Source organism: Oncorhynchus nerka, linkage group LG11 (genome assembly GCF_034236695.1).
Source record: "Oncorhynchus nerka isolate Pitt River linkage group LG11, Oner_Uvic_2.0, whole genome shotgun sequence".
NCBI classification, from domain to species: Eukaryota; Metazoa; Chordata; class Actinopteri; order Salmoniformes; family Salmonidae; genus Oncorhynchus; species Oncorhynchus nerka.
In genome coordinates this window covers 20,418,257-20,437,671 of record NC_088406.1, presented here as the reverse complement: position 1 = coordinate 20,437,671, position 19,415 = coordinate 20,418,257, and the positions used below count along the sequence as shown (strand labels likewise).

Genomic DNA, 19,415 nt, shown 5'->3' with positions numbered 1-19,415 from the left:
CCCTGTCTTTAACAACACACCTCTGTAACACACACGCACACACACGCACACGTACGCACGCACGCGCGCACACACACACACACACAAGCACACGTATACATGCATGCGCGCACACACACACACACACACACACACACACACACACACACACACACACACACACACACACACACACACACACACACACACACACACACACACACACATGAAGAAGCACGCACACACACATGCAGAGACAAAGCTATATTAGAAAGGACAGGGTGGATATTGAAAGGCAGTGTGGGGTATTGGGGGGCTGTAGCTCTGGGGTCGGGGGACTGACAGGCTGAATACAGATGGGCTGCTGGGGTGGTGGGATTCAGATAAGAGGAGGGCACAGGGGTCAGAGGGAGGGAGAGAGAGGGAGAAAGGGATTTGGGCCACACAGAGAGAGCTGGGAGATGAAACACACCCTGTCCAAGTTTGTTCTCTGGGATTTGGGGCTCGCTATAGTTGATTCTTCTGAATCTCTCCCGCCTGGAAAAAATGAGCTTTCTGTTCCTCCCATCCTGGCTCGCAGATGTGGCAGACTGATTTCCATGAGCTCCGTCCTCTCCATATTACTGAATGATGTATAGAAACCTCCCTCTTCCAGCCATATGGAAGTTATACACAAGTTCCACAGATCTACAGATCTAGTTCATACCGTATTTGTCTTATACCAGCGTTAAAGCTACCCTACTCTAATACAACAACATACACTACAACCTTGTAAATGTGCTACTAAGCCTCTGTTGACCACCCTATCCCTGCTTTACCCCATGCCAGGACCTGTGTCTGTGTGCCAGTGTCTGTGTTAGCCTGAGAGACAGCTAGAGCCACTGAGCACATTAAAGAGCTGTTTACTCAGCTGAGGCTCCAGCAATCATCCTTTGAAACACACACACAGACACACACACACTGCTCTAGTCTATGCCAACAGGGGGGCAGCAAGACATGTATAAAAGGGAGAGAAGGGGGGATCTAATTGTCTTTCTTTCTGCAGCTTATCATATTAATAAGGACAGTGTAACCTTTTCTGATGAACAGTAAACAGTAGCCTCTCCTCACATCAAAGTGGTTGATCTTTTGGGATCTTTCATTTTCATTTCCTCCGTGGTGAGGACCACCACTGACACACACACATGCAAAAGCACACGCACACGCACACACACACACACACACACACACACACACACACACACACACACACACACACACACACACACACACACACACACACACACACACACACACACACACACACTAAGCCGACATGCACATCAGCCTTACCCACAAGCACAGGCACATACACGCAGCATGGTTGCATCTTTCAGGGCTGGCTCTGGTTCTGGTGTCAGTGTTACATGTAGTGACTCCCTCTGTGTGGAATAATAGTGTTTAACATGATTTTTTAATGACCAGACTTTGAATTTCCCTTTGAGCATGGTGAAGTTATTAATTACACTATAGATTACACTACAGTCACTACAAAGATACTGGCGTCCTTCCTAACTCAGTTGCCTTAGAGGAAGGAAACAGCAAAGGGATTTCACCATGAGGCCAGTGGTGATTATAAAACTAATACATCTTCTTAAGGATCCGTCCCCTTTTTTCAATTATCGCCTAAAATGACACACCCAAATCTAACTGCCTGTAGCTCAGGACCTGAAGCAAGGACATGCATATTCTTGGTACTATTTGAAAGGAAACACTTTGAAGTTTGTGGGATGTGAAAATAATGTATTAGAATATAACACAATAGATCTGGTAAAAGATAATACAAAGCAAAAAATATTTTTGTACCATCGTCTTTGAAATGCAGGAGAAAGACCATAATGTGCTGTGTATGCTGTTTTTATGCTGTTCAATCCTAGAGGAAAACCTGGTTCAGTCTGCTTTCCACCAGACACTGGGAGATGAATTCACATTTCATCAGGACAATAACCTAAAACACAAGGCCAAATCTACACTGGAGTTCTTACCAAGAAGACAGTAAATGTTCCTGAGTGGCCGAGTTACTTTTTTGCCTTAAATCTTCTTCAATATCTATGACTAAATGTTGATTAAATGTTCAACAATCAATTTGACAAGAGCTTGAAGAATTTTGATAAGCTAAATATGCAAATGTTATACAATCCAAGTGTGGAAAGTTCTAGGAGACCCCAGAAAGACTCACAGCTGTAATCACTGCCAAATGTGCTTCTAAAAGTCATGAGTCAGGGGTGTGAATACTTATGTAAATAAGATATTACTGTATTTCATTTTTAATACATTTGCAAAAATGTCTAAAAACATGTTTTCACTTTGTCATTATGGGTTATTCTGTGTAAATGGCTGAGGCGAAAAACATGAATTGAATACATTTTGAATGACGGCTGTAGCAACAAAATGTGGAACAAGTATTAATAAAAGAAGATATTCTGAAGGCACAGAATGCATCATTATCTGCAGACAAACTGGAATACACTGAGTTTCTGTCTGTCAGACAGGCAGTGTGTTTGATGTTGTAATTGCAGATAAGCTGCAGAGTGGGGAAAGATACCGACTTCAATAAAACGACTGCTCTCCCAAAGACAGCAGAGAACGTCCAACTGAAAATAATACACTCTTCACACATTCATCCAGTCTTCACGCATTCAGCCAGTCTTCACACATTCATCCAGTCTTCACACATTCATCCAGTCTTCACACATTCATCCAGTCTTCACACATTCAGCCAGTCTTCACACATTCATCCAGTCTTCACACATTCATCCAGTCTTCACACATTCAGCCAGTCTTCACACATTCATCCAGTCTTCACACATTCATCCAGTCTTCACACATTCATCCAGTCTTCACACATTCAGCCAGTCTTCACACATTCATCCAGTCTTCACACATTCATCCAATCTTCACACATTCATCCAGTCTTCACACATTCATCCAGTCTTCACACATTCAGCCAGTCTTCACACATTCATCCAGTCTTCACGCATTCAGCCAGTCTTCACGCATTCATCCAGTCTTCACACATTCATCCAGTCTTCACACATTCATCCAGTCTTCACACATTCATCCAGTGTTCACACATTCATCCAGTCTTCACACATTCATCCAGTCTTCACACATTCATCCAGTCTTCACGCATTCATCCAGTCTTCACGCATTCATCCAGTCTTCACGCATTCATCCAGTCTTCACACATTCATCCAGTCTTCACACATTCATCCAGTCTTCACACATTCATCCAGTCTTCACACATGCATCCAGTCTTCACACATTCATCCAGTCTTCACACATTCATCCAGTCTTCACACATTCATCCAGTCTTCACACATTCAGCCAGTCTTCACGCATTCATCCAGTCTTCACGCATTCATCCAGTCTTCACACATTCATCCAGTCTTCACGCATTCATCCAGTCTTCACACATTCATCCAGTCTTCACACATTCATCCAGTCTTCACACATTCAGCCAGTCTTCACACAATCATCCAGTCTTCACACATTCAGCCAGTCTGCTTCAAAGGAGAACCGATAGACTGGAAACAAATACAACATGGGAATGTAATTATAAACACCGTGATTGTGAACATCTAATCATTCAGCTACCGTTGCTTCCCATGTTCAGTACTTTCTCCTCCAAATATAACTGGACTTCAAAGGCAAGACACAGGAAACGAAGAAGCAACAGAGAAAATCGTGTTCCAGGATGTATCTTATGTTACTAAACTCATGAGTCTGTTAATTAATGTGTCATAATGAATAATATCTAATTTCCTGAACCAAAGTTACATCAAAGACATGAGCGAGTAAGTTAGTTGTGTCTATTTGGTCTAGCTCAGCTCATGAACCCTACCCTATGAACCCTGACCTTATCAGACACAAACAGAGCAGATAGCAGCTAGCCTTGACAAACGTCCATTAGTCTGTGTTTAATGTGGTGACCTTAGCAGTGAGTGACCCTAAAGTTGGACAGGCCAGTCTCTTTGAACCCTGGTAGTGACACAGCCCTGCTGTTGACTCTATGTGCAGTGACTGAGACACAGTGGGCAGTGGGAGCAGAGGGCCAATAGAACACCATCACTGCTGGCACTAGTTGAAGAAAAGACATTTGACAAGAAGCAGAGTAGTACAGTATTCTGTATAAACTATGACAAATACACATCACACAGGGCCGGTGTGACTCGCTCTGTTTTTCTCTCTTTCTCAGAAAGGGCGAACAGGTTTATTGTTGTGTCGTGCGATTGAGGGATTATGTGCCAAGGGCTCACCTGTACAACTGCACCTGAACACACATACACTCCCAGGGTCATGTCCTCAGTTGGCACACATAGATACCCTGCCTATCTGTCTGTCCGTCTGTCTGCAGCCTCCGGCCTCTGGTATAGACAATGAGACCGCTTTGTCTCCCTTGGCTGACCACTGATTGACAGACAGAGCTATGGGGGCACAGTGTGTTTGTCTAGCTGCTAGCAGGGTTACCCTGTGTGGTTAATGAGTGTTGTGAACAGCCTAATGGTCCTGTTTAATGCCTGCTGGCTGGCAGGCTGATACGGGCAGGTGAGAGAGAGGGCTGGCAGCAGTCCTGTTTCTCCTGTAGAGTTATCATTAGACAGCGAGGGAGAGAGCGAGATAAAGAGAGATAGAAAGAGAGATAGAGAGATTCTGACATTGATCACTCGTCCTGAGTTAGTCTATGTAAACTATAGTGTGGTAGAGGAGGCCAGGCTGGCACCTCAACAATACAGGATAAAACACTCAGTACTACTGATGGAGAAGTGAAAGGGGGGCCAAGGGATGACAAAGTTATTAAAGAATATACACTACCAAAAAAGTTTGGGATCACTTAGAAATGTCCTTGTTTTTGAAGGAAAAGCAAATGTTTTGTCCATTAAAATAACATCAAATTGATCAGAAAAACATTGGTTGGTTTATTGGGTCTTACCTCCCACGGGGTACATCAACATCATCCTTCCTCCAGCGTACGTTGGGCTGGGGGTCTCCCTGCACCTGGCACCTGAACTCTACCCCCTCCTCCTCCAGGACCACCTGGTTGATGGGCCGACGCAGGAAGGTGGGACGCTCTGGAGAGACAGAGAGAGACAGAGAGAGACCGAGACAGAGAGGGGGGAGAGAGAGAGACAGACAGAGAGAGAGAGAGAGAGAGAGAGAGAGAGAGAGAGAGAGACAGCAATAGTCATAGAGTGGTTCAGTTCAGTATATCAGTATAATATAACATTGACTGTTTCAGTGGCTTACTGTACATGAAGGACTTTGTTTAATTGGTGGGTCATGAGAAAACGTATGTAAAACGCGTTTGAGAACACTGCCATACATTGATGCTTACCAAACACAGTCAGCTGAGCCGTCTCACTGTCTCTCTCTCCCACCATGTTTGTGCCAACACAGATGAACATGCCAGCATCACTCTTCCTGGTGTTGGAGATCATCAGCTTCCCTCCTCGGATCTGAGGACACAAGGAAACAAGTTGATCTACATACCTCACACGGGCCTATGACCAGGGGGTGGTTAGTAGTTAGCGTCTAGTTAGTAGTACATGGTTAATTAGTAGTGCATGGTTAGTTAGTAGTTACATGCTTAGTTAGTATTATGCAGTTAGTTAGTAATACATGGTTAGTTAGTTTGTAGTTACATGGTTAGTTAGTATTATGTGGTTAGTTAGTAGTACATAGTTAGTTAGGCTAGTTAGTATTAAGTGGTTAGTTAGTTAGTAGTACATGGGTAGTCAGTAGTACATGGGTAGTTAGTTAGTAGTACATGGTTAGTTATTGTTAAGTTGTTAGTTCGTATTATGTGGTTAGTTAGTAATACATGGTTAGTTAGTTAGTAGTACATGGCTAGTTAGTATTATGTGGTTAGTTAGTAGTACATGGGTAGTTAATAGTACATGGTTAGTTAGTATTGTGTGGTTAGTTAGTAGTACCTGGTTAGTTTGTATTATGTGGTAAGTTAGTAGTACATGGTTAGTTAGTTAGTAGTACATGGCTAGTTAGTAGTATGTGGTTAGTTAGTCGTACATGGTTATTTAGTTAGTAGTACATGGTTAGTTAGTATTATGTGGTTAGTTAGTAGTACATGGGTAGTTAGTTAGTAGTACATGGTTAGTTATTTTTAAGTTGTTAGTTAGTATTTTGTGGTTAAGTAATAGTATGTGGTTTGTTAGTAGAACATGGATAGTTAGTATTAAGTGGTTAGTTAGTAGTACATGGTTAGTTAGTATTAAGTGGTTAGTTAGTAGCACCTGGTTAGTTTGTGTTATGTGGTTAGTTAGTAGTACATGGCTAGTTAGTATTATGTGGTTAGTTAGTCGTACATGGTTAGTTAGTATTAAGTGGTTAGTTAGTAGTACCTGGTTAGTTTGTATTATGTGGTTAGTTAGTAGTACCTGGTTAGTTAGTTAGTAGTACATGGCTAGTTAGTATTATGTGGTTAGTTAGTAGTACATGGATAGTTAGTATTATGTGGTTAGTTAGTAGTAGTACTTACGGTGATCCTGTCCTCCTTGTCTTCGATGCGTACTTTGTCCTTCTTCCAGTAGGTGGTTGGTTCAGGGTGACCTCTAGGGGGGATACACTCCAGGATGGCCGGTTCCCCCGCTGCCACCACCACGTCTGTAGGGTTCTGTCTGAAGTCATCACGCAGCACTGAGGAGAAAGAGGGAGAGGAGAGAGAGATGGAGGGAGGGTGAGCTTGGGGAGAAGACTCTGCAATGACAAAACACTTTATCTGATCAAATACTTAGCTAGGTGTCTCTGTGAACACTTTACGCAATGACTTGCAATGTCTGTGTCCGTGTGTGTGGTGAGTGCATGGGGGGGATCAGCCTGATGTGTATTAAACTGAGATGTTAAATATCATCTGACTGGTCTAGCACAAGTAGCAGCTGATTGGAGTTAATGGAGGTCCCAGCGGAGGCAGGAACACACAGAATAACCTGAAGCATGGTGTCACTCACATCACAGAGCTCATAGGAACACACAGAATGCCCTGAAGCACGGTGTCACTCACATCACAGAGCTCACAGGAACACACAGAATGCCCTGAAGCACAGTGTCACTCACATCACAGAGCTCACAGGAACACACAGAATGCCCTAAAGCATGGTGTCATTCACATCACCGAGCTCACAGGGGCGCAGCACTGCTCAGTACCATGGGCATAGTACACACACACACACTGACCATGGGCGGTCTGGCAAACAATGTTCCCCGCTATCTAATCCCTCTCAGGTAGCCCTTTCGTCACACAGATCCCCTCTCAGCCTGTCTAGTGTTCTGTCATACACACAGAACAGGCCTGCTCATTATCAACCACACAATGGCTGCACATGTTAACACACCTCAACCCCCATTAGTTACTAGAGACTACACCAGTATCAGTGTCTTCTACACTGAGGAACACCTTACTAATATTGAGTTGCACCCCCACCCCCTTTTCCCCCTCTTTTCCCCTCAGAACAGCCTCAATTCATTAGGGCATGGACTCTACAAGGCGTTGAAAGCATTCCACAGGGATTCTGGCCCATGTTGACTCCAATGCTTCCCACAGTTGTGTCAAGTTGATTGGATGTTCATCGGGTGGTGGACCATTCTTGATACACAAGGGAATCTGTTGAGCATGAAAAACCCAGCAGCGTTGCAGTTCTTGACACAAACCAGTACAGCTGGCACCTACTACCATACCCCATTCAAAGGCACTTCAATATTTTGTGTTGCCCATTCACAGTCTAAATGACACACATTCACAATCCATGTTTCAATCTCAAGGCTTAAAAATCCTTATTTAACCTGTCTTCTCCCCTTCTACACTAATTGAGGTGGATTTAACACATTACATCAATAAGGGATCATAGTTTCACCAGGATTCACCTGGTCAGTCTATGTCATGGAAAGATCAAGGTTTTGTATACATAGTGTATATTAGCAAATGTCCTTCTGCTCTGCAGTGTTACAGAAAACACTGAACCACTTAACAGATATAAAGAGCTGCTTCACAGAGAAAAGATTACCTTAAAAGCTCAGGCTGCTTGTTAAAGCCACAAACTTGGGATCATTCTAGAACATGCTGGGCGCACTCAAGCTGACATTTTCCTGCTTAACCCAAACCAAATCCACAGAATTCCAAATGAGGAATTCCGTCATGTCGGGTGGTGATTCCAGCCTGTATCTGGGGACATGTGTGATGGATAAAAGAAGAAGAAGGGGATGTTTGAGGAGAGCTAAATTAAGGGCAGCACCACAGGTTCTTGTGCAAATTCCCTGTGGTGCTTGCCTGCACACACACACACACACACACACACACACACACACACACACACACACACACACACACACACACACACACACACACACACACACACACACACACACACACACACACACACACACACACACACACACACACACACACACACACACACAAACACACACACACACACACACACAGGGAGAAGGGGTTGGATTAGTGGTATAATAGGTCCCAGTGCGCTCCTCTCCTCTCCTCTCCTCTCCTCTCCTCTTCTCTTCTCTTCTCTTCTCTTCTCTTCTCTTCTCTTCTCTTCTCTTCTCTTCTCTCTCTCTCTTCTCTTCTCTTCTCATCTCCTCTCCTCTCCTCTCCTCTCCTCTCCTCTCCTCTCCTCTCTTCTCTTCTCTTCTCTTCTCTTCTCTCTCCTCTCCTCTCCTCTCCTCTCCTCTCCTCTCCTCTCATCTCCTCTCCTCTGTTCTCCTCTCCTCTGTTCTCCTCTGCTCTCCTCTCCTCTGTTCTCCTCTGCTCTCCTCTACTCTACAAGGCCCACTAGGTCTGTTTATTTATTTATTTAGGAAGGGAGGGAGGGAATAGGGGGAGGGAAAAAGCTTTCAACTCAATTTTTCAGGGTATGGAAACAGGGTACATAGGGGGACTTTGTGTGACACGAATTCAAATGAAATCCTCTCAGACTGGGAGGAGAGAGTACACAAAGAGAGCTCCTCTCTCTGGTTGGAGGGAGTGAGGGAGAGGGAGGTAGCAAGGGAGACAGATCGAGAGAGAGACGGATTGTGAGAGAGGTATAGAGCAGTGGCTACGGTGGGGGTCCCTCCTATTGGTCCAGCTAGGATGCAGCACTTTGCACTCATGAGCTGCTGTAATTAGCCAGCCCCAGAGAGAGAGAGAGAGAGAGACAGACAGACAGACAGACAGACAGACAGACAGACAGACAGACAGACAGACCAGACAGACAGACAGACAGACAGACAGACAGACAGACAGACAGACAGACAGACAGACAGACAGACAGACAGACAGACAGACAGACAGACAGACAGACAGACAGACAGACAGACTGGAGCCTCAGCCTGCCTGGTTCCTCTGTTTCCATCACAAACAGAGACCTGTTTGAATGTGGCGGCCAAGTGTTTTTTGTCCAGACATTGAAACAAGATCTATTAGACAAAGTGTATGTTATATTATGTATGTGTGTTTGTACACATGTTTTACAGTATCGCAGAAGCTACCAAGCCCCTCCTCTATACAAACAAACAAACACACCTCTGCAAACAGACACACTTCCAAACACTGAGCTCCCAACAGCTACACACATTCACAGACACACTTCCAAACACTGAGCTCCCAACAGGTACACACATTCAAACAAACACTGAGCTCCCAACAGGTACACACATTCAAACAGACACACTTCCAAACACTGAGCTCCCAACAGGTAAACACACATTCAAACAGACACAGGTACTTCAAACAAACAAACACTGAGCCAACAGGTACACAAAACAGACACACTTCCAAACACTGTAACAGGTACACATTCAAACAGACACACTTCCAAACACTGAGCCCCCAACAGGTACACACATTCAAACAGACACACTTCCAAACACTGAGCTCCCAACAGGTACACACATTCAAACAGACACACTTCCAAACACTGAGCTCCCAACAGGTACACACATTCAAACAGACAACAGGTACTTCAAACAAACACACTGAGCTCCCAACAGGTACACACATTCAAACAGACACACTTCCAAACACTGAGCTCCCAACAGGTACACACATTCAAACAGACACACTTCCAAACACTGAGCTCCCAACAGGTACACACATTCAAACAGACACACTTCCAAACACTGAGCCCCCAACAGGTACACACATTCAAACAGACACACTTCCAAACACTGAGCCCCAACAACAGGAGCTCCCAACAGGTACACATTCAAACAGACACACTTCCAAACACTGAGCTCCCAACAGGTACACAAACAGACACACTTCAAACAGACACACATTCCAAACACTGAGCTCCCAACAGGTACACACATTCAAACAGACACACTTCCCAACACTTACACACATTCAAACAGACACACTTCCAAACACTGAGCTCCCAACAGGTACACACATTCACACAGACACACTTCCAAACACTGAGCTCCCAACAGGTACACACATTCAAACAGACACACTTCCAAACACTGAGCTCCCAACAGGTACACACATTCACACAGATGATGTGTATTCAGGTGAGAGGATTATGTTCTGTGTGTTGGTTCTGGGTCCTGTAATAACAACACAATGCCTTGAACAGATGCATGTACAAGAAACGAGCAGGGAAAACACACCCACATTCAAATCCTGACCTTCAATCCTGATTGGATACAACTGAAGAAAGTACAAAGCATCTTTCTAGGATTTCTGCTTACATGATGATTACCACTGACCATCTGCCTTTGCGCCACTACTGATTAGCAGTACATTTCTTGGATGTGTGTGCAGTTTGTGAAAGTGTGTGGCTTTTGTGTGTATTTGCTGTGTGTGTGTGTGTGTGTGCGTGTGTGTGTGTGCGTGCGCGTGTGTGTGTGTGTGTGTGTGTGTGTGTGTGTGTGTCTGGTATGATCTGTGTATATACAGGTTCTGAACTCTTGCTCTAACTCCAGGGCTTACGGGCACGGAGGCCCATATCGCCGGGCAGATGTCAGACGTAATTGCATTTCTATCCCCCTGATAACCCCAGCTCTTACCCCTCCAAAAACACCTCACCTCCCATGGAGGTATAAGGCCCAAATTCCTGCCTGTGTCCTTACTGGTGATTAATATGGCATATTTATATATGCATACCCTTCTGCCTGCGAAGGCTACATCTGTCAGACAGGCTGCAGGCCATACAAACACATATCAGAAAAATAGGAATCCGCCCTCGGCTGACAAATGTATTTATTTCTCCAACTACCTAAGGAGGCAGCAGGAGAGGGGTGGGGTGGAGGGAGGCAGGAGAGGGGTGGGGTGGAGGGAGGCAGGGAGAGGGGTGGGGTGGAGGGAGGCAGCAGGAGAGGGGTGGGGGTGGAGGGAGGCAGCAGGAGAGGGGTGGGGTGGAGGGAGGCAGCAGGAGAGGGGTGGGGTGGAGGAAGGCAGCAGGAGAGGGGGGGTGGGGTGGAGGGAAGGCAGCAGGAGAGGGGTGGGGTGGAGGAAGGCAGCAGGAGAGGGGTGGGGTGGAGGGAGGCAGCAGGAGAGGGTGGGGTGGAGGAAGGCAGCAGGAGAGGGGTGGGGTGGAGGAAGGCAGCAGGAGAGGGGTGGGGTGGAGGGAGGCAGCAGGAGGAGGCAGGGAGAGGGGTGGAGGTGGAGGGAGGCAGCAGGAGAGGGGTGGGGTGGAGGAAGGCAGCAGGAGAGGGGTGGGGTGGAGGGAGGCAGCAGGAGAGGGGTGGGGTGGAGGAGGGGGTGGGGTGGAGGGAGGCAGCAGGAGAGGGGTGGGGTGGAGGGAGGCAGCAGGAGAGGGGTGGGGTGGAGGGAGGCAGCAGGAGAGGGGTGGGGTGGAGGGAGGCAGCAGGAGAGGGGTGGGGTGGAGGGAGGCAGCAGGAGAGGGGTGGGGTGGAGGGTAGCAGCAGAAGGGGGTAAAGCACAGTAAATAGGCAGCTCTGCACCTGGCGCAGCGGCAACTTTCAAACTTAAAGGAGAAAGAGTCAAGTTGCAACTTGCATGGTGGAACAGCGACTGAGTGGGGAAAAGAGACTGTGGAACAGTGGTGGAGTGGGAAGGGCAGACTGTGGAACTATTAGTCTACATGCTGCCATAGTCCACCTCTAGTAACTGTGTTCTCAGCCCTAGTCCACCTCTAGTAACTGTGTTCTCACTCCTAGTCCACCTCTAGTAACTGTGTTCTCACTCCTAGTCCACCTCTAGTAACTGTGTTCTCACTCCTAGTCCACCTCTAGTAACTGTGTTCTCACTCCTAGTCCACCTCAGGTAACTCTGTGTTCTCACTCCTAGTCTACCTCTAGTAACTCTGTGTTCTCACTCCTAGTCTACCTCTAGTAACTGTGTTCTCACTCCTAGTCTACCTCTAGTAACTCTGTGTTCTCACTCCTAGTCTACCTCTAGTAACTGTGTCCTCACTCCTAGTCTACCTCTAGTAACTCTGTGTTCTCACTGCTAGTCTACCTCTAGTAACTCTGTGTTCTCAGTCCTAGTCTACCTCTAGTAACTGTGTCCTCACTCCTAGTCTACCTCTAGTAACTGTGTCCTCACTCCTAGTCTACCTCTATTAACTGTGTTCTCAGTCCTAGTCTACCTCTAGTAACTGTGTCCTCACTCCTAGTCTACCTCTAGTAACTGTGTCCTCACTCCTAGTCTACCTCTATTAACTGTGTCCTCACTCCTAGTCTACCTCTAGTAACTCTGTGTTCTCACTGCTAGTCTACCTCTAGTAACTGTGTTCTCACTCCTAGTCTACCTCTAGTAACTGTGTCCTCACTCCTAGTCTACCTCTATTAACTGTGTCCTCACTCCTAGTCTACCTCTAGTAACTCTGTGTTCTCACTCCTAGTCTAACTCTAGTAACTGTGTTCTCACTCCTAGTCTACCTCTAGTAACTGTGTCCTCACTCCTAGTCTACCTCTATTAACTGTGTCCTCACTCCTAGTCTACCTCTAGTAACTCTGTGTTCTCACTCCTAGTCTACCTCTAGTAACTGTGTTCTCCCTCCTAGTCTACCTCTAGTAACTCTGTGTTCTCACTGCTAGTCTACCTCTAGTAACTATGTGTTCTCAGTCCTAGTCTACATCTAGTAACTGTGTGTTCTCACTCCTAGTCTACCTCTAGTAACTCTGTGTTCTCAGTCCTAGTCTATCTCTAGTAACTGTGTCCTCACTCCTAGTCTAGTGTCCTCACTCCTAAGACTAGTTTACTGCAGCATAATTACAGAGTGGTGGGTGGAGACAGACACAGAGATGGGTGTAGAGGCAAGATGAGTGGGGAGCCTTGACTGGGCCATCCAGCAACACTACAACCTACTGTAGCATAATTACAGAGTGGTGGGTGGAGACAGACACAGAGATGGGTGTAGAGGCAAGATGAGTGGGGAGCCTTGACTGGGCCATCCAGCAACACTACAACCTACTGTAGCATAATTACAGAGTGGTGGGTGGAGACAGACACAGAGATGGGTGTAGAGGCAAGATGAGTGGGGAGCCTTGACTGGGCCATCCAGCAACACTACAACCTACTGTAGCATAATTACAGAGTGGTGGGTGGAGACAGACACAGAGATGGGTGTAGAGGCAAGATGAGTGGGGAGCCTTGACTGGGCCATCCAGCAAGCATGCTGTGTTTGACGCTGTTTCACAAAGACTGTGCACTCCGGCTCTCTGTCACAATGCTACAGGTTGGTGTCTAAACCTCCTACCTCCTGTTTTATATAACTACACTACCATGAGACAGGCATGCACACATAGACATACAAAAACACACATTCATAGAGACAAATGAACACAACACAGATAGACACACACACATAGACAGACACACAAACACCCACACACTCACACAAGCACACAGGCATAAACACAAACACTGAACTGTACACATCCTCTCTTAAAGCCACAGGGCATCCATCTGAATTACTCATGTGAGAGGTTTATTTGTTATTACATTTCTTTCCTATCCAATGCAGCAAAGGGCTCCCTCTCCCTGCATACATTTCCAGACAGGTCAGGGCTGAGAAACACACAGGGATTACAGCACTGATGTTCAGACCTGGAGCCATTCCACTCTACAGCACCACCATCCAGCCCCACCACCTCCTATTCACACACTGATAGGAAAAAACACTGCACACATACTGTTCCTGGAGTGTATTTTAATAGCTAGCTCCGAGCTATGATAGCAGCATTTCATTCAGTGCTTTGGAAGAAGTGCTTTTTCTGCTCTATCCATCCAGAGTGCTATTACAATGCCACCATGTGCCTTTAGACAAGAGAGGCAATATATCTGTCACTTTACACTAAAAATACTAGAGCTATCTGTGGAGTCATATTAGTGTTGTGTATTACTGGCTGTAGACGCTGAAGGCTGCAGTATAATGTATTGCAGCGTGGTATAGAGAAAGGGCCTCTATTTGTCTCAGTGGCAGATTTCTGTGTATCTCCGGACAGCTCATTGGGCCAGCTGGCCAGTGGTAACCTCTGCCCCCCATCCAGATGCAGAAATTACCCCCTCATATCTCTCTATGGGGTCAGAGGTCAGCACAGAGAAACAGTTGCACAAATCTGTCCGGTCTGTCTGGCGACCGGCCTCCTCCTCTACCATCCTCCTCCACACCGCCACCCCAACCCCCTCCTCGCTACTCCCCCAATGGATATTCTCCCCCCACACTCCCTCGACATTTGCTTAGCTTACTTGCTGCTCTCCTTAGGGACAGCCTCCCCCACTGACTTTTACTCTGCCGCCACCTCAGCGACATGCATCACTGTTACAGTTGTTAACATGTACATTACTATTTCTGTTTGTTATTATTTGTATTGTTTTAATTTCACTTGGTTCCCCCCCCAACAGTCTTTACTCTGACTGCTGCTCCCCATATGGTGGTTCCCCCCCCCCAACAGTCTTTACTCTGACTGCTGCTCCCCATATGGTGGTTCCCCCAACAGTCTTTACTCTGACTGCTGCTCCCCCATATGGTGGTTCCCCCCCAACAGTCTTTACTCTGACTGCTGCTCCCCATATGGTGGTTCCCCCCCAACAGTCTTTACTCTGACTGCTGCTCCCCATATGGTGGTTCCCCCCCAACCCCCAACAGTCTTTACTCTGACTGCTGCTCCCCCATATGGTGGTTCCCCCCAACAGTCTTTACTCTGACTGCTGCTCCCCATATGGTGGTTCCCCCAACAGTCTTTACTCTGACTGCTGCTCCCCCATATGGTGGTTCCCCCAACCCCCCAACAGTCTTTACTCTGACTGCTGCTCCCCCATATGGTGGTTCCCCCCCAACAGTCTTTACTCTGACTGCTGCTCCCCATATGGTGGTTCCCCCCAACAGTCTTTACTCTGACTGCTGCTCCCCCATATGGTGGTTCCCCCAACCTTTACCCTGCTGCTCCCCCACCCCCCCAACAGTCTTTACTCTGACTGCTGCTCCCCCATATGGTGGTTCCCCCCCCCCCCAACAGTCTTTACTCTGACTGCTGCTCCCCCATATGGTGGTTCCCCCCCAACAGTCTTTACTCTGACTGCTGCTCCCCATATGGTGGTTCCCCCCAACAGTCTTTACTCTGACTGCTGCTCCCCCATATGGTGGTTCCCCCCAACAGTCTTTACTCTGACTGCTGCTCCCCCATATGGTGATTCCCTGCTGCAACCCCCCCAACAGTCTTTACTCTGACTGCTGCTCCCCATATGGTGGTTCCCCCCCAACAGTCTTTACTCTGACTGCTGCTCCCCATATGGTGGTTCCCCCCCAACAGTCTTTACTCTGACTGCTGCTCCCCCATATGGTGGTTCCCCCAACAGTCTTTACTCTGACTGCTGCTCCCCATATGGTGGTTCCCCCCCAACAGTCTTTACTCTGACTGCTGCTCCCCATATGGTGGTTCCCCCCCCCCCAACAGTCTTTACTCTGACTGCTGCTCCCCCATATGGTGATTCCCCCCCCCCAACAGTCTTTACTCTGACTGCTGCTCCCCCATATGGTGGTTCCCCCAACCCCCAACAGTCTTTACTCTGACTGCTGCTCCCCATATGGTGGTTCCCCCAACAGTCTTTACTCTGACTGCTGCTCCCCATATGGTGATTCCCCCAACCCCCTCAACAGTCTTTACTCTGACTGCTGCTCCCCATATGGTGATTCCCCCAACCCCCAACAGTCTTTACTCTGACTGCTGCTCCCCATATGGTGATTCCCCCAACAGTCTTTACTCTGACTGCTGCTCCCCATATGGTGATTCCCCCAACCCCCTCAACAGTCTTTACTCTGACTGCTGCTCCCCCATATGGTGATTCCCCCAACCCCCCAACAGTCTTTACTCTGACTGCTGCTCCCCATATGGTGATTCCCCCAACAGTCTTTACTCTGACTGCTGCTCCCCATATGGTGATTCCCCCTCAACAGTCTTTACTCTGACTGCTGCTCCCCCATATGGTGATTCCCCCAACAGTCTTTACTCTGACTGCTGCTCCCCATATGGTGGTTCCCCCCCAACAGTCTTTACTCTGACTGCTGCTCCCCCATATGGTGATTCCCCCAACCCCCTCAACAGTCTTTACTCTGACTGCTGCTCCCCATATGGTGATTCCCCCAACCCCCCAACAGTCTTTACTCTGACTGCTGCTCCCCATATGGTGATTCCCCCAACCCCCCAACAGTCTTTACTCTGACTGCTGCTCCCCATATGGTGGTTCCCCCAACAGTCTTTACTCTGACTGCTGCTCCCCCATATGGTGATTCCCCCAACCCCCTCAACAGTCTTTACTCTGACTGCTGCTCCCCATATGGTGATTCCCCCAACCCCCCAACAGTCTTTACTCTGACTGCTGCTCCCCCATATGGTGATTCCCCCAACAGTCTTTACTCTGACTGCTGCTCCCCCATATGGTGATTCCCCCTCAACAGTCTTTACTCTGACTGCTGCTCCCCATATGGTGATTCCCCCAACAGTCTTTACTCTGACTGCTGCTCCCCCATATGGTGATTCCCCCTCAACAGTCTTTACTCTGACTGCTGCTCCCCCATATGGTGATTCCCCCAACAGTCTTTACTCTGACTGCTGCTCCCCATATGGTGATTCCCCCTCAACAGTCTTTACTCTGACTGCTGCTCCCCATATGGTGATTCCCCCAACAGTCTTTACTCTGACTGCTGCTCCCCCATATGGTGATTCCCCCAACAGTCTTTACTCTGACTGCTGCTCCCCCATATGGTGATTCCCCCAACAGTCTTTACTCTGACTGCTGCTCCCCCATATGGTGATTCCCCCTCAACAGTCTTTACTCTGACTGCTGCTCCCCATATGGTGGTTCCCCCAACAGTCTTTACTCTGACTGCTGCTCCCCCATATGGTGGTTCCCACACCCCCCTCAACAGTCTTTACTCTGACTGCTGCTCCCCATATGGTGGTTCCCCCCAACAGTCTTTACTCTGACTGCTGCTCCCCCATATGGTGGTTCCCACACCCCCTCAACAGTCTTTACTCTGACTGCTGCTCCCCCATATGGTGATTCCCCCAACCCCTCAACAGTCTTTACTCTGACTGCTGCTCCCCATATGGTGATTCCCCCAACCCCCTCAACAGTCTTTACTCTGACTGCTGCTCCCCATATGGTGATTCCCCCAACCCCTCAACAGTCTTTACTCTGACTGCTGCTCCCCATATGGTGATTCCCCTCAACAGTCTTTACTCTGACTGCTGCTCCCCCATATGGTGGTTCCCCCCAACAGTCTTTACTCTGACTGCTGCTCCCCATATGGTGGTTCCCCCCAACAGTCTTTACTCTGACTGCTGCTCCCCCATATGGTGGTTCCCACACCCCCTCAACAGTCTTTACTCTGACTGCTGCTCCCCCATATGGTGATTCCCCCAACCCCCTCAACAGTCTTTACTCTGACTGCTGCTCCCCCATATGGTGATTCCCCCAACCCCTCAACAGTCTTTACTCTGACTGCTGCTCCCCCATATGGTGATTCCCCCAACCCCTCAACAGTCTTTACTCTGACTGCTGCTCCCCATATGGTGATTCCCCCAACCCCCTCAACAGTCTTTACTCTGACTGCTGCTCCCCATATGGTGATTCCCCCCCCCAACAGTCTTTACTCTGACTGCTGCTCCCCATATGGTGGTTCCCACACCCCCCTCAACAGTCTTTACTCTGACTGCTGCTCCCCATATGGTGGTTCCCCCAACCCCCTCAACAGTCTTTACTCTGACTGCTGCTTCCCCATATGGTGATTCCCCCAACCCCCTCAACAGTCTTTACTCTGACTGCTGCTCCCCATATGGTGATTCCCCCAACCCCCTCAACAGTCTTTACTCTGACTGCTGCTCCCCCATATGGTGATTCCCCCAACCCCCTCAACAGTCTTTACTCTGACTGCTGCTCCCCCATATGGTGATTCCCCCTCAACAGTCTTTACTCTGACTGCTGCTCCCCATATGGTGGTTCCCCCAACAGTCTTTACTCTGACTGCTGCTCCCCATATGGTGGTTCCCCCCAACAGTCTTTACTCTGACTGCTGCTCCCCCATATGGTGGTTCCCACACCCCCTCAACAGTCTTTACTCTGACTGCTGCTCCCCATATGGTGATTCCCCCAACCCCTCAACAGTCTTTACTCTGACTGCTGCTCCCCCATATGGTGATTCCCCCAACCCCTCAACAGTCTTTACTCTGACTGCTGCTCCCCCATATGGTGATTCCCCCAACCCCTCAACAGTCTTTACTCTGACTGCTGCTCCCCCATATGGTGATTCCCCCAACCCCTCAACAGTATTTACTCTGACTGCTGCTCCCCATATGGTGATTCCCCCCCCCTCCAACAGTCTTTACTCTGACTGCTGCTCCCCATATGGTGGTTCCCACACCCCCCTCAACAGTCTTTACTCTGACTGCTGCTCCCCCATATGGTGGTTCCCCCAACCCCCTCAACAGTCTTTACTCTGACTGCTGCTCCCCCATATGGTGATTCCCCCAACCCCTCAACAGTCTTTACTCTGACTGCTGCTCCCCCATATGGTGATTCCCCCAACCCCTCAACAGTCTTTACTCTGACTGCTGCTCCCCATATGGTGATTCCCCCAACCCCTCAACAGTCTTTACTCTGACTGCTGCTCCCCCATATGGTGATCCCCCCCAACAGTCTTTACTCTGACTGCTGCTCCCCCATATGGTGATTCCCCCAACCCCCTCAACAGTCTTTACTCTGACTGCTGCTCCCCCATATGGTGATTCCCCCAACCCCTCAACAGTCTTTACTCTGACTGCTGCTCCCCCATATGGTGATTCCCCCCCAACAGTCTTTACTCTGACTGCTGCTCCCCATATGGTGATTCCCCCAACCCCCCTCAACAGTCTTTACTCTGACTGCTGCTCCCCATATGGTGATTCCCCCCCAACAGTCTTTACTCTGACTGCTG

General features: G+C 48.1%; 1 protein-coding gene across 1 annotated transcript in view; it reads right to left on the bottom strand.

The window, feature by feature from the left end:
* LOC115136608 (roundabout homolog 2-like) overlaps positions 1 to 19,415 on the bottom strand; it is a 427,723-nt gene that overhangs the window by 122,096 nt on the left and 286,212 nt on the right. The window contains exons 3-5 of the mRNA XM_065024288.1: positions 6,515 to 6,672; positions 5,354 to 5,474; positions 4,952 to 5,090 (exon numbers count right to left, since the gene is read on the bottom strand). Of these exons, the coding sequence (XP_064880360.1) occupies positions 4,952 to 5,090; positions 5,354 to 5,474; positions 6,515 to 6,672 (418 nt within the window). The remainder of the gene's footprint in view (positions 1 to 4,951; positions 5,091 to 5,353; positions 5,475 to 6,514; positions 6,673 to 19,415) is intronic.